This window comes from Carex rostrata, chromosome 2 (genome assembly GCF_964058835.1).
Source record: "Carex rostrata chromosome 2, lpCarRost1.2, whole genome shotgun sequence".
Lineage (NCBI taxonomy): Eukaryota > Viridiplantae > Streptophyta > Magnoliopsida > Poales > Cyperaceae > Carex > Carex rostrata.
The window spans coordinates 2777514-2791036 of record NC_135919.1 but is presented as its reverse complement, the minus strand read 5'-3'; the positions used below and the strand labels follow the sequence as shown (position 1 = coordinate 2791036).

The window sequence follows — 13523 nt, the reverse complement described above, 5'->3', positions numbered from 1 at the left end:
ATCTCAAAAATAGTATAATTTCTTTGTTTTTCCTAATGGATTACTTATGGGTTAGCATCCATATTTATTTGCTACCCATTAAACATAGTATTATACATTCATATAATTCAAGAAATATTCAACATTTACAAAGTCATGAATCAAGAGATTAACAAATATTGTCACTCAAACACTATTTCAAGCCATTCCTAAATGGAAGAAGGAAGCACACAATTTCAAAGCAAGAGATTAACAAACTCCAGTACAACTTGAACCGTATGACAGATTAAGATTGCGGGTGCTGCTGGAGCCATTCCTGGATGGCAGAACGAAGAACATGATTTGGAATCAGATCTTGATGAGGAAGCACCATATTTGTCATAGGCGACGTGTTATGTCCTCTGTTCAACCATGTCTTGATTACCTCGGCTTCATATGTATACCCATCTGCTGCAATGCATGGATTCTTCATGATTTCCTGTAATGGGTGAAAGACCCAAAAAAAAAAAAAAAAGGAAGAAGAAGAAAAAAAGTGTCTTGCATTTATATGCTGCAAAAAATTCTAATGATTATAAAAGCAATAGTCTATGTAATTGTGATTAATTTGAAAAAAAAAGGTAAATGAGGCAGTTTAGGTGTTTAACAGGTGGAACTTACAAAGATATTCTAGAAGGACATTAAGAGCTTGTGAAATAGGAATGTGTTAATTGTATCATATTTCTTCCCCCCCCCCCCCCTTTTTTTTTTTTTTCTCTTTTTCTAATTGGATTTCACTTCACCCGGCAATAAATAAAAAAATTGTATGGCATTTATTTGGATTGCACTTGGTTGTAATACCATGAAAATAGAAGGGGAAAGTATATATATACCTGCATTATTGGACATATAAAGTGTGATGGTACATATTCCAGCTTACTCAAGGAAAACTGGGAGCTCAGTACCAAATCAGAACTAGCAAAAGAGTGCTCTTTCTGTTTTCTCAATTCTTCAGCCTCTTTAATAGCATTATCACACTCTTGCATTAGCTTGTTATAATCTATTTCTAAATCAGAAATGTTTTTTTCCAATTGCTGCTTCTGCATATCCAAATCTTTGAGTTGGATAAGATTGTCATGTTGTTGGTTTCTGAGTAGTTGAATCTCTAGTTTAAGTTGTTTGTTTTCTCTTTTAAGAAGATCATTCTTGTCATTTTCTCTCTTTTGGATTTCCTCAATTTCTTTCTGATGTAGTATCTTCCTTCGAATTCTCTGCAATTGTCAATTATTTTTTGCTTAATTCTTTTGGTCTGATAATATATTTACTAACAAAATTTCTACACGAATCTATCACCATATTATCATTATCATTTAAAATAAAATAAAAGATTAAATTTACTCCAAAAACTGATAACATTATTGTGGGTGTTTTAAATTGCAACCTTCTAATTAAATTTGTCTTCTAAAAGTCTTTCTGTATCATTTGTTTCTTTTTATCTGTTTATGAGTTCTAAAGTCTATTCTTATTAGTAGTAAATAAATGTAATTAAGTTGAATCATGCTTCATGACCATGCTAATATATTATATTGTATTGATCATGCTAACCTTTTTTGGTTATGTCATCATGAAGGCACTTATTAATTCTTCTGCACATTTTCAGTATATTAACAGAATAACAGTTCAAAAAATAATCAAAACAATAAATAACAGAGATAGAGAGGGCCTGAAATCATTCCCTTTGATATATTAGAATAACAGTTCAGAAAATAATCAAAACAACAAATAAAAGAGATAGAGAGGGCCCGAGATCATTCCCTTTGATATATTAGACTTTTGGTAGAACAAAAATTTAGGGAAATCATATTTATGATTTTTCTTAGGTAGCAGTAGAGCAAAAACTTAAAAATTCAATTGAAAGAAAAGAAATTAAAATCAATTTGATTAAGTAAGAAGGAAAAAGAAAATTGAAAAATTTAAATAAAATTAAGAATTATGAGCTATAATAAGAGGAATGATGCACCTCTTCAGATGTGGCCTCTGTGCAGTCTGATTTGGGATACCTAATAAAGCCAAAAATACACATATCATCAAAGCTTATGTGATTATTAAAAATTAGATATAGCCAACCAGTACTCGAGTAATCCAATAATTAAGCCAACCCGAAATACAGAGAACTTAACCTGAACAAAAAAGATTAAAGCTCTATTTCTTCAAATCAGTATGCATTTGTATGCATTTTTATTTTTCTGTCTTTTGATAATGTGTATAAAATGACCTGAGTAGTTAGTACAAACCCCAAATAAGTTTACCCAAAGCTCGGTTAACCGAAGGACTAGCGGGATCCTATCTAAAAAGCACCAAGATACAATTAAACCCAACCCAAAATAAGCAGAAATTTTATATAAGCTATTATATATGGTTGAGCATGTATCATAAAAGTTGACATGAAGTAGCAAATGTTTTGCCCAGTTGTCAGTAACCAAGGCAATCAGAGGCGGATTTACTCTAAGTGAATCAGAGGTGGATTTACTCTAAGTGAATGGGGGGGGGGGGGGGGGGGGGGGGGGGGGGGGGGGGGGGGGTCAATTGACCTCCATTCATTTTGAAAAATTTCATACTTATGCATGAATTTCTATATAATTGAGAGTAAAATGCTATGGATAGTGTAGAATTGATTTTCATTTGCAGTATGAAAATTTTATATGATTGACTCCCATAGATTGAAAGTCTAGTTCTACCCCTAAAGACAATGTAATTACTAATCACATGGGAGACTTACAAAAACTTAAAAAAGTACCTAGTGAAATGAATATTTCCTTTATAAATAACCCATATCTTGCATGATGGGTTTGCCTTCTTTACCACAGATGCTAACATTTCACTGCATTTGAAAAGGTGCCAGAAATCAACACCGAGGAAATCTGTCATATTCTGACTTATTTGCTACTATGGATTTTCAATCATCGCAGGTAAACTCAAATGATACTAGTTGCCTACCAATAACAATCTACAATGGTGTTGGTATGGTCTGGTACAACGATTCCCAAATTTGCAAAAAAAAAAAAACTGCAAATTAAGCCTAATTAGCTAGGCTTTGATGAATAGTGCTGCAATTATCCTCAGCTGTGTAGCATGGCTGTAATGGAGGATCAAATCAATTCAATTTCATATATCAGACTGAAGCTAGCTATCTTAATTTGAGATATCCTATATGCCAACAAGGGTTTTAAAAAAGTGTTGCGCACCTCAAGCAGAACAGATTGTGTACTTAATTGTTGATTCAGACTCATTTTTTGCAGTTCTAATTATGTAAAGTAAAATATCAAGATGTACATGACTATCTTATCTTAATACCTGTTTGGATTTAACTCCATTACAAGATTCTTGATTGCCCTTAAATCAATAAGCTTTAAAATCCCTTGTACTTCATCATAATTCTGGTACATGATAAGTCCCTCAGCATTAAACTGTATTCAAGTGAAACAGTGGACACGGTGCGTTAGTGTATATTTAGTAGAACATTGAGGTTCATTCAAAAACAAAACCGTAATTAATTAACTTTCTGAAGTTTTCATCAGGAGATATTCTAATGACCTCTATTGACTGAGATAATTTTTTTTTTTGTTATTTACAAAGATATCATGTCATGGGTTCCCAAATCCCAAATTCCAAGTGAAGAAGAAAAGAAAAGACATATGTGTACATTAAAGTTAATTAATTAAAACTAAATTTCACCTTGTGTATTGCACACTGAGCCAGATGTTTGTCTCGAGTCTTATTTACGACCGCCCTATCGATACCGATAACTATCTCTGTTTCAGAATGGAAACAATTGCATGAGTATTACATTTAAATGCAGAAGGACTTGTTTAATTTTTAGGATTTTTCTGGTACATAAAATTTGTTGGTAATTGGGGATTTAGCTTTTCAAAATTCAGAATCAAATTTTTATAAAATTATAAAATTTCAGAATTGAGGGACTTTGTATGTGAAACGAGGTGCACAAACGCAATCACAGAGCAATATGATCCACAATACTCTTCTAATAAAATTTATTTAAGTGAAGATAACAAAAATGTTTCAAAATTAAAATGATTGCAGCAGCATTGGTAGACAATATACAAACTCACGACGACAGACGATGACAGTGACAACGATTTTAGTTTCATCATTTGGAAAATGACTGAGCGCCCATGAAAGAATATGCTTTCCTTCATCATAGAATAGAGGCAACCAAACATACACCTCTTGTTCTTCCTTTACCTCTGCAGTTGCCATTGATGATTCACTTATTTGAGAAAAAGAGCTTCTACTAAGACCTTGTTTTAAGGAACCACCACCTCCATAACCAAGAATAGATTTAATAACGTGACAGGAGCTAGCGTTCCATTAGCAAAATGAGCAATTAAAATGGTGTTAGTTATGAATAGGAGAAGAGAAGAAAGACTCCCAATAGTGGAGAAATCAACTTACCAAGGGGTCGACTTCAATCTTTGGACTTTTGAACACGTCTCCTTAATTTTTTTTTTTTGGTTGACAACTTGGCAGATGCGTCCCCTTAAAATTTTTAATTGGTTGCACAAATCTTGTTCAATTTTTGAAACGAGCAAAATAAAATCAGGTCTAATTAACTGAATGAACAATATATTTTACGGAAGCTGTCCTTCGTATGTAAAATAATAACTTTGTAAATTCGGATATGAAAAAAAATTAAGTTATCAGCAGGGGCAGAATCAAAATTTAAGTTTTAATCATTAAAAAAAATTACAAAAATATAAGAGTAAAATTTGTAATTTTCATTTATGGGAGTAGCTTAGTCATTCTGGGTTCAATGTGGCTGTCACGGAGTGTTTAGCTCTTTTTTGGACAATATTGGACTCATGGGGGTCTAAACCAGATATTTGCATTGTCTGGATTGAATATTTCATTTATATAATGAATGTTTTGTACATGGATGTAAGTTTTGAATTGTATAGACACAGGGGCGGAATTAGAAAATTGAGATAGAGGAGGCTGAATGAATAAACGTCATGTAATTTTATTTTATGAAGGGGATTAATAGTGATAATATTTGTAAAATTTAAAATTTTTAAAGTAAGAGAAAGGAGAGGTAGCACAATTGGCTAGGAAAATATTATAGAGTTGTTATATTCAAAAGGTCGAGAGTTCGATTCCCCCTCACGAACCTCGGTAGCTACTACCAAGTTTTCAAAAAAAAAAATTTTAAAGTAAAAAATGCAAAATTTTCAAAGCAAAGGGGAGCTTAGCCGGTTAGTCCCCTTTTCTGACCATGTAATTCCGCCATCAGAATCATGATAAATGTGATTTGGACAAGCGGTGACCACAATCTGGTTGGGGACAGAGAAAATACAAAAGTGAGAAGTTGAACTCATGTTCAAAGTTAGCTCCATTTTGTATATTTCTTTCTAAACTGAAAACGGAAATTGCCGAGAGATAAAAAAAAAAAGCAATCAATTATGTTTTCTTTTTTTCTTTTACTTTCATGATTTATGATTTTGGATAGAAGAATAGACAGAGAAGAGAGGAAGAAAGTTAACGGTTACGGTGTTAATATTTAATGCAAGTAAAGGTTCAATTGAACTAAAGTCAAGAATGATTTTCACAGTTAGACGGAGAAGAGAGGAAGAAAGTTAACAGTTACTAGAACTAGTAAAGGGTCGATATGATTTTTAATTTAATATCTTTTTTGCTGGTGATGTGCTACAATAATATAATTTCTTTTTCTTTTCACCTCAATTTTTTCACTCTCCATTATTTTTCATTATTTTCCATTCAAGACTTTAGCCCGTAATTGTAATATGCTTTCGGCAGGGCCGGCTCTGGTGCTGGGCAGCCAGGGCGACCGCTCCGGACCTCAAGATTTATGGGGCCCCAAAAGAAACAAAAATATTTTGCATATATTAAAAAAAATTAATATGTATATCTTAAAAATAAATAAAATATTAGAGCTCAAACTTTGAATATTCAAAGGGTTCAAACTTTTCTATAAATAGGTATGATCTATTTACATATCAATAAAAAATTGTGTATATCAGTATTGTAAATAACATAATGCACTTGTCGAACGAACGAGATACTGTCAAGCAATTAATCGGTATGCGGCCGATTAATCAGAATTATGCGGACAATTTTGTATTTTCATTAAAATTATGTGTATATATTCATAATTTATTAAAAAAATAATTTATTTAACTCATCAAACTTATCAAATAAACTTAATTTAACTTAGTTCTATTATTATAACATGAAACTACGCTTAACAATACACACACACTTTACATGTGTAAGTAACACATTTATTTAATTAAAAAATAAATTCAAGAATTGAGCATTTTCAAACACTAACAATATATTATTTGAAAGACATGAAACATTCCAACATAAAATCACTAAAGTTAGTTTGAAATAACAACTTAATTTAATATATGAACATGATGTACTAATTGAAAAAATTACATCATTAAGTAAGAAAAATATATGGTATATATATAATAGAGGAATTAATCAATTAATTCAAAATAAGTAAGAAGAAAAAACATATATAAAAAAATTGAATGTATAGTCAAGCACAAATAAAATTGCAATACATGTTTATGAAACTGATTATCACACAGTTACAGAAAAAAAACAATGTAAAAATAAATAATCACTGGAATAAACGAAAATAAATGGGAATAAACGGGAAAAAAAAACGGACGATCAAACGAGAATAAACAAAATAATTGGGAATAATCGAGAATAATCGGCCAATTAATCAGAAAAATTCACTAATAGATCTTCGATAAGTGTATTCATAACTGTTTGATAGACATTAACAATTAAACATGCATATAATAGGCCGTTAAACCCGTTTTTTACAACACGAATATATATAAAGGGTCCAAAAATTTCTTCTGCCTCGGACTCCAAAATCTTCAGGACCGGCCCTGGCTTTCAGTCTCTGCTAAATTGGTTTTAATCATTGTTTCAAGATAACAAGTCACTCTTTTGTATCTTAAAGTGTACAACTCAATTATCCGACAATTATTCGTTTCGTATCCATATTCGAATCCGTATTCGTATCTGTTTAAGGCGATATGGTTTTAAATTTTGATATATTTACTATTCGTATCTGTATCCGCTCATTGAAAAACGGATATAGATATGGTATTAGCATTATCCTCTTCGAATCCTCTCCATTTACACCCCTAATGCTAATTAACACTGTTAATTGTCATATATAGGACATGTTAGGATTGGGAAGCCCACAGTTTTTAAACATGTCTAACACATCAAAAATTCCCATTTCCATTTTTGAAAATTCTTCGATTGATTGAAACCAAGCAAGCATTCTAATAACTAATACATATATGGTTAACTCTGTTAGAAAGAGTATACCAAAAATGGGCTCTCTTGTGAATTTGTTATCAACTTAGAATGGTCTAGTCTCTTCTAATAAATTCCTAATCTAATAAGACAATAGAAAGATCGACAAATTAAGAGAATGTTCATATATATGATCTCTCTAGAACCTAGAGTTACACTTTTCTTTGATATTCAAAGTTTTTTTTTTTCTTCCTTTTTCTTGTTGGAAATGTAACACATATAATTGATCTAGAAGAGTTGACAATTAATAACAAATGTAAGGCACAAGCTTGGCAAGGAAAGCTTGGTAGCAAGTTATATTGTTCTTGACTTGACTTGACTTGATACATGGTAGTCTTTTTGGGGGAATTTCATGTATATATACTCTTCAAAATTTTTGAAATTACGTATTATCCCCTCTAAAGTTCATAATATCATATTTACCCTTCTAACTTCCAAAAATTCTCAAATTTACCCATTTTATTGTCTTTTCTATCAAAGGTCATTTTAAATTTTAAAAAATATATGTTTTACCCTTTATTAAAATAGAAAAAAAATGTAGCATGTTTCATAGATATATTAGTCTTTTAATTTGTCAGTTTTCGAGAGAAAATGAGTAATTTCTCTACCCTGACACTTACATAATTAAGTATATATCTAAATAATGTCACCATGTAAGCGTCAAAAGTGGAGAAATTACTCATTTGTCCTAGAAAACTTCAAAATTAGGAAGCTGACATTTTTCTGAAACATGCTACATATTTTTTTCTTTTTTAATAAAGGGTAAAACGGGTATTCTATAAATTAAAAATGATCTTTAATAGAAAACACAATAAAATGAGTAAATTTGTGAGTTTTTGAAATTTAGAAGGGTAAATATGATATTTTGAAGTCTAGAGGCGGAAATACATAATTTCAATGTTTTTGAGGGGTATACATGAATTCCCCCTAGTTTTTTTAGTTATGTACTTCCATTTAATTATTTTTTTATGTGTTCAATTTGTTTTTTTATTTTAGCTGCTGAGCATTTCCTTCACAACATTTATATACTCCTGATGCAATGCAGGTTAACACTTTCATCAAAATGTTCATTAAATTGTTATATAGTTCATTTTAATTATATATGTACTTTTATTGCTATTAGAAAATATATTACACAATAGATCCTTAGTATAGGTACTGAGTTGGCGAGCATATATAATCTCAAGCTACTGTATAAGTTTCAAACCTTTCAATTTAAATTGTTGTATAATTCAAATTGTTGAGTTTGATCTATTTCAAGAACATTTACGTTTAAAAGATTTAATTTTTGAAGGTGATTTTATATAAGATTGAGAGATTACAAATTGCCAAAAAAATTAAATCCATTTTTCAACTCTTAATTTTATACAAAATAATTAAAAATTTTTTTTTTTGAAATGTACATGCAGCTCCTTAGATGAGTTTGCCTTACAAGGTGCTACGAATGGTAAAAGAAAAGCAATCTAATTATTACTTGAAAAGTAAATTTAATTTACGACTGCCATGTCAGCTCAAAACGATGAGCTGGCGTAACCGAATCTAACAAACTCCGATTCTGTCGAGAACAGATCGCTTATTCATTATCTCTGATCTCTCCTCCATTTCCTCTCCATTTCTAGTTACACAGCTCTCCCTTTTGTACTTGAATGAATATCACCTGAGGACTACATAATTTTTGCTTTTAAATTATATGGACTAGAACTAGATTATATGTGATCTAAATTAGAGTAATTAATTTAATGGGTAAATAGAAAGACATAAAAAGAGTTGAAGGACATATTGAATATAATAAAGAGTAGAGGGGTAAATAAGAAATTAAAGAACTCTTTAAGATGAGACAACCTTGGGTCCGATGCCCATCGGACTCAAACTGAGTTTGATGGGTTCCAAAACCGTCCGATCTGCTTTACAATCTATGCACGTCGCTTTAATATCCGTGCACATTTTTTTCAATATCCGTGCGCACAAATCTTAAAGAGGATTGGACGGTTTTAGAACCCATCGGACCCAAATTTGAGTCCGATGGCCATCAGCCCCAAGTTTGTCCCCTTTAAGACACATTAGAAATTAATCCAAAATTTTAAATTATTAACGATTAAAAAATTAAATCAGACAAAAAATAAAAATAAAGACATTTCAGACCTCGTAAGGCCCAGTATGTTTTAAGTTATTCGGCCCGGCCTATATAAGGGAATAGGCCCAGTATGCTCTTATCCAGAGTCAACCAAGAGAATTCCTATCCTCTGCACTAACTCAACTTTCGAGTTTATTCAGAATGAATCTGGATTGTCCGATATTGCACGAATATTAAAGATCTCCGTGAGTTTCACCTTGGCTCGGATCTTGATCGGACAGCTGAGATGGATTATCTCAAAAGTTAAGTTAATGCAGAAGATGCGGACTGAAGCGAGCAATCGTATCGTCTCCGCTTCACGGCTCTCCCCCATCCCGCATCTCTGAATCTCTCTCTCTCGAGAGAGAAATCATGGGATGCTGTTGCATGTTGTGTGAGATACTCCTCGCCATCATACTACCCCCTCTCGGCGTTTGTCTCCATTACGGTTGCTGCTCCGTAAGTCCCTTCCTCTTCCCTTCCCTTACCCTTCCTCTCCAGTTTTCCTTAATTGGAGGCAGTCTTGTTTAGTTGTTTTCTTAAGGTTTGATTGTGTAGGGTTACCAACTGATACCGACAACCCCAATTTAGAGGAATCCGTAGAAATCATTTGATTTCCTTCATCTTCTTACACAATCATCTGATCTGATCTCATTTGTTGGATCGAGTTTTAGGATAGTGTTGTTGTTCAATGGTTAACCTGAATAGTAGAGTGAGGTTAGGGTACTTTGCAAAGTGCGGAACGGTCCGTGCTATGGATCAATTTCTCCGTTTACAAAGTTCAAATGATCGATCCGAATATAAAAATGTGCATAAAGACCAATTTTTTTATTTGTTAGAATTTATTTACTAGTTTTTTAGAGAGGTAGAAAATCACCCGATCTAAAGATTTTGAACTATCTGATGGTAGTGATTTTCTACCTATTTAAAAAAATAAGAAATTTTGTTAAAAAATATTAAATTTGATCTCCTAGTACATATTTCATACGAAAATCGTGTTGTGTGGTTCCGATCGGCCACTTAGACTTTGAAAATGGAAATATGGATTCATAGCACCAACCAATCCATGCTTTGCAAAGTACGATAGCCTCAGTCTAAATACTATTATTTGCTCAGCTACCTGGTCTGGTGCCAAATCAGATATGTTTAGTTATCACATAGTGTTGTTTTCATGAAAGGTACAGTTTGCAACTCCATATATCAATTACAGCAAATATACAAAAACCACTATTAGGGAAAACTTATTCTCATGTAGTAACTCTGCCATGGCCATTTGGAAAAATGAACTTTTCAAAGCAATGTTATACTATTTTTTGTCAATGATTTCAATTTTGGAATATGTATAGTGAAGTACTGATATTAGAATTTGCTACTAATGTTACTGTTACCAGATATCATCCATTTTAATATATTAAGTTCTAGACATAATTTAAAGTTACAGAACTGATCAAAAGTGCTGTTAAATCCAGAGCTCGTTGACAAAAAATGATAACCTGATTTGTTGCATGAAACAGTATTCAAAATCCCCACAATTACTGGGGTTATATGAAGATAAACAATTTTGCTTGGAATAATTTGTAATTGTATTATTATAGGAGTGAAGGCTATGGCACTATGCATAGCGCAGAATGAGCCGTACTATGGATCAATATCTCTGTTTCAAAGTCCAAATAGTTGATATGAACCGTTCAACATGATCTCCGTATGAAAATGTACTTTAGATCAAATTTAACATAAATTTTTATTTTTTTATTATTATTTTTAGATAGGTAGAAATCACTTGATCTAAAAATTCTAGACCATTCAAAAGTAATGATTTTCTACCTATCTAAAAAATAGTAAATTTTTTTTAAAAAATGTAAAAATTAGTTGGCAACTACATTTTCATACGGAGATCATGTTCAACAGTTCAGATTGACTATCTTTGGAAACGAAGGATATTGATCCATAGTACGGACCAATCCGCGCTATGCATAATATCATGGCCTCAATCATTATAGCACAATATAATTTGTTCTCTCCTTTGCAATTTACAGCTGGAGTTCTGTATATGCTTGGTACTGACAATACTAGGATATTTGCCTGGTATAATATACGCCATATATGTACTGGTAGCCGGACGGCCTGGTCGGACTCGCTACTACTACTACTACCACGGGGACTATATTGAACCTCTTGTGTAATTTAACAAATTCAAGAGGCACTTCTATAAATTTGTTGTTATTATTAAGGTAATTAAATGTATTTCCTTTAATGGTTCTTGAAATTTGGGGATTCTGTGGATGTAAGATCTTGTTGTTATTATGCATATAGTCAAATAAATGCTCCTGTATCAAATTAGAATTTGCAAAATTTCTACATTTCTTTTACTTATTTTTGCAAATGTAATTTCATGTGTTAGGGTTCCTCTCTACAAAGTTCACATTTTTTTTATTAGCACGTTTTTATAAGGGATAGAACCTGTTATGCTGAATTGCACAAATCAGTGATTGCTGCAATTCAGCAAAAAATAGGGCAAAACCTACAAATTTAACCCTAAAACAATCTTACTGGTATTTTTCTTTATATATAAGAAATTATTGTTCTCTTAAAATATCTGAGCCTTGACTTGGAGACTGCAGTTTCAAAACCAGTGCCAACACCTCATTACTACCGGTGAGGCCTGTACAAATGATTACAAAGTGTAGTATTGAAATCTGTACTGAAAGCAGACCGTACGAATTATTAGTCATTAAAGCAAATGTGTTTATTGTATTAGAAGGAAACACATTAATTTATATATATCGTAGCTCCCCAGAAATTGTCAGATATGCAGATCAACCCTTATAAGTTTATTAATTAAGACAGATTTCTTTTAAGGGCTGATTGTATCTTTTTTATATTCATACATCCTCTGTTGCAAATATCATATCATATTAAAATTATTCTTATGATACTTGATTTTTCTTTTCGAACAAATAATCTTATATTATATATATTTCATTAATTTCTATCGTATCTCGTCAGAAAATTGTCAGATATGCAGATCAACCCTTGTAAGTTAATTTGTTAATTAAGATGGATTTCTATTGCTCTTCTCTGTTTTCACTTTGGGTATCATCAATAGAGTACGAGAGCTTGCAGAATAGTATGACTGGCTTTAGCCTACTATTTGGTTCATGTAGCAGATGTGAGCAAAGGTGGAAATTTCTTAAAAGGGGATAAAATAAGTTCAGCTACAGCCTCTAAAGAAGCAAGGTGTGTTCATACTAATTTAATCCAAGAAAACCACAAAGTGAATCCTAAATAGAATTTGAGAAGTTCAGCTACAGCCTCTAAAGTTCAACTTGATCCCTCATAATATATACCTGGTTTTCAATTTTTTTTTTTTCCTCTCTTTTGAAAAGTTGTCAGTTGTCACTTATAATAACAGAGTTAAAAGTGATTGGTTATACTTAACTGTTAGTTGGTGGTAGTTAATTTTCTTTTGGTGATCAAGAGAGTCAAGGCGTACAATTAATTAATATGCATAAATTCATATTAATTTAATCCAATTTGCTATTCTAACATTATTTGTGGCAACTATATTAATTTTTTGTATGTCTATTGTTAATATAAAATATAACACACAAATATGATTGATGTACACTGTATAAAATAGATCATATATAATACACCCCAAAATATATATGATTGATTTTTGTTTTGTTTTACCGGTTTTTATAATGTAGCAGATGATGACGTAATGGGCATCTAAATTATTAGAGTTATTTTTTATTTAAAACATGTGCTTGTACAATAATTTTAGTTTCACCTCCTACGTGCATTGTTACTTATGAATTGATCATGAAACTTCCAGATAACTTATAAATATGTTTATCATTTTTTAAACTTTTAAGTATTGATACTATTATAGGCAGCATAGAAAGTTGGATTAAAACTAGTTAAATTATTTTGTAAATTTAAGATAAAATATTTTTTTATAAATATTAAATAATTGAGTGACTTAATCTCTAATCTTTACTCAAAATAAAAAGAAGAAGATAACCAGTCTGAAACAAAAATTTATGATAAAATATTTTTTTATAAA

The 13523-nt window shown here is 31.4% G+C and overlaps 2 protein-coding genes across 2 annotated transcripts; one reads left to right on the top strand and one right to left on the bottom strand.

The window, feature by feature from the left end:
* Positions 1-90: 90 nt before the first annotated feature.
* LOC144569036 (uncharacterized) lies at positions 91-5358 on the bottom strand. Its single transcript, XM_078319236.1, has 8 exons — positions 5327-5358; positions 4086-4295; positions 3691-3767; positions 3310-3422; positions 2753-2836; positions 1976-2015; positions 849-1226; positions 91-457 (listed from the first exon to the last, which is right to left on the bottom strand). The coding sequence occupies exons 1-8, from the start codon at positions 5346-5348 to the stop codon at positions 266-268; spliced, it is 1116 nt and encodes a 371-aa protein (XP_078175362.1). The 5' UTR covers positions 5349-5358; the 3' UTR covers positions 91-265.
* A 4392-nt stretch (positions 5359-9750) lies between these two features.
* LOC144569052 (hydrophobic protein OSR8-like) lies at positions 9751-11837 on the top strand. The gene is made up of 2 exons (XM_078319237.1): positions 9751-9913; positions 11491-11837. Exons 1-2 carry the CDS (start codon positions 9827-9829, stop codon positions 11635-11637), a joined length of 234 nt encoding a protein of 77 aa, XP_078175363.1. The 5' UTR covers positions 9751-9826; the 3' UTR covers positions 11638-11837.
* Positions 11838-13523: the final 1686 nt, after the last annotated feature.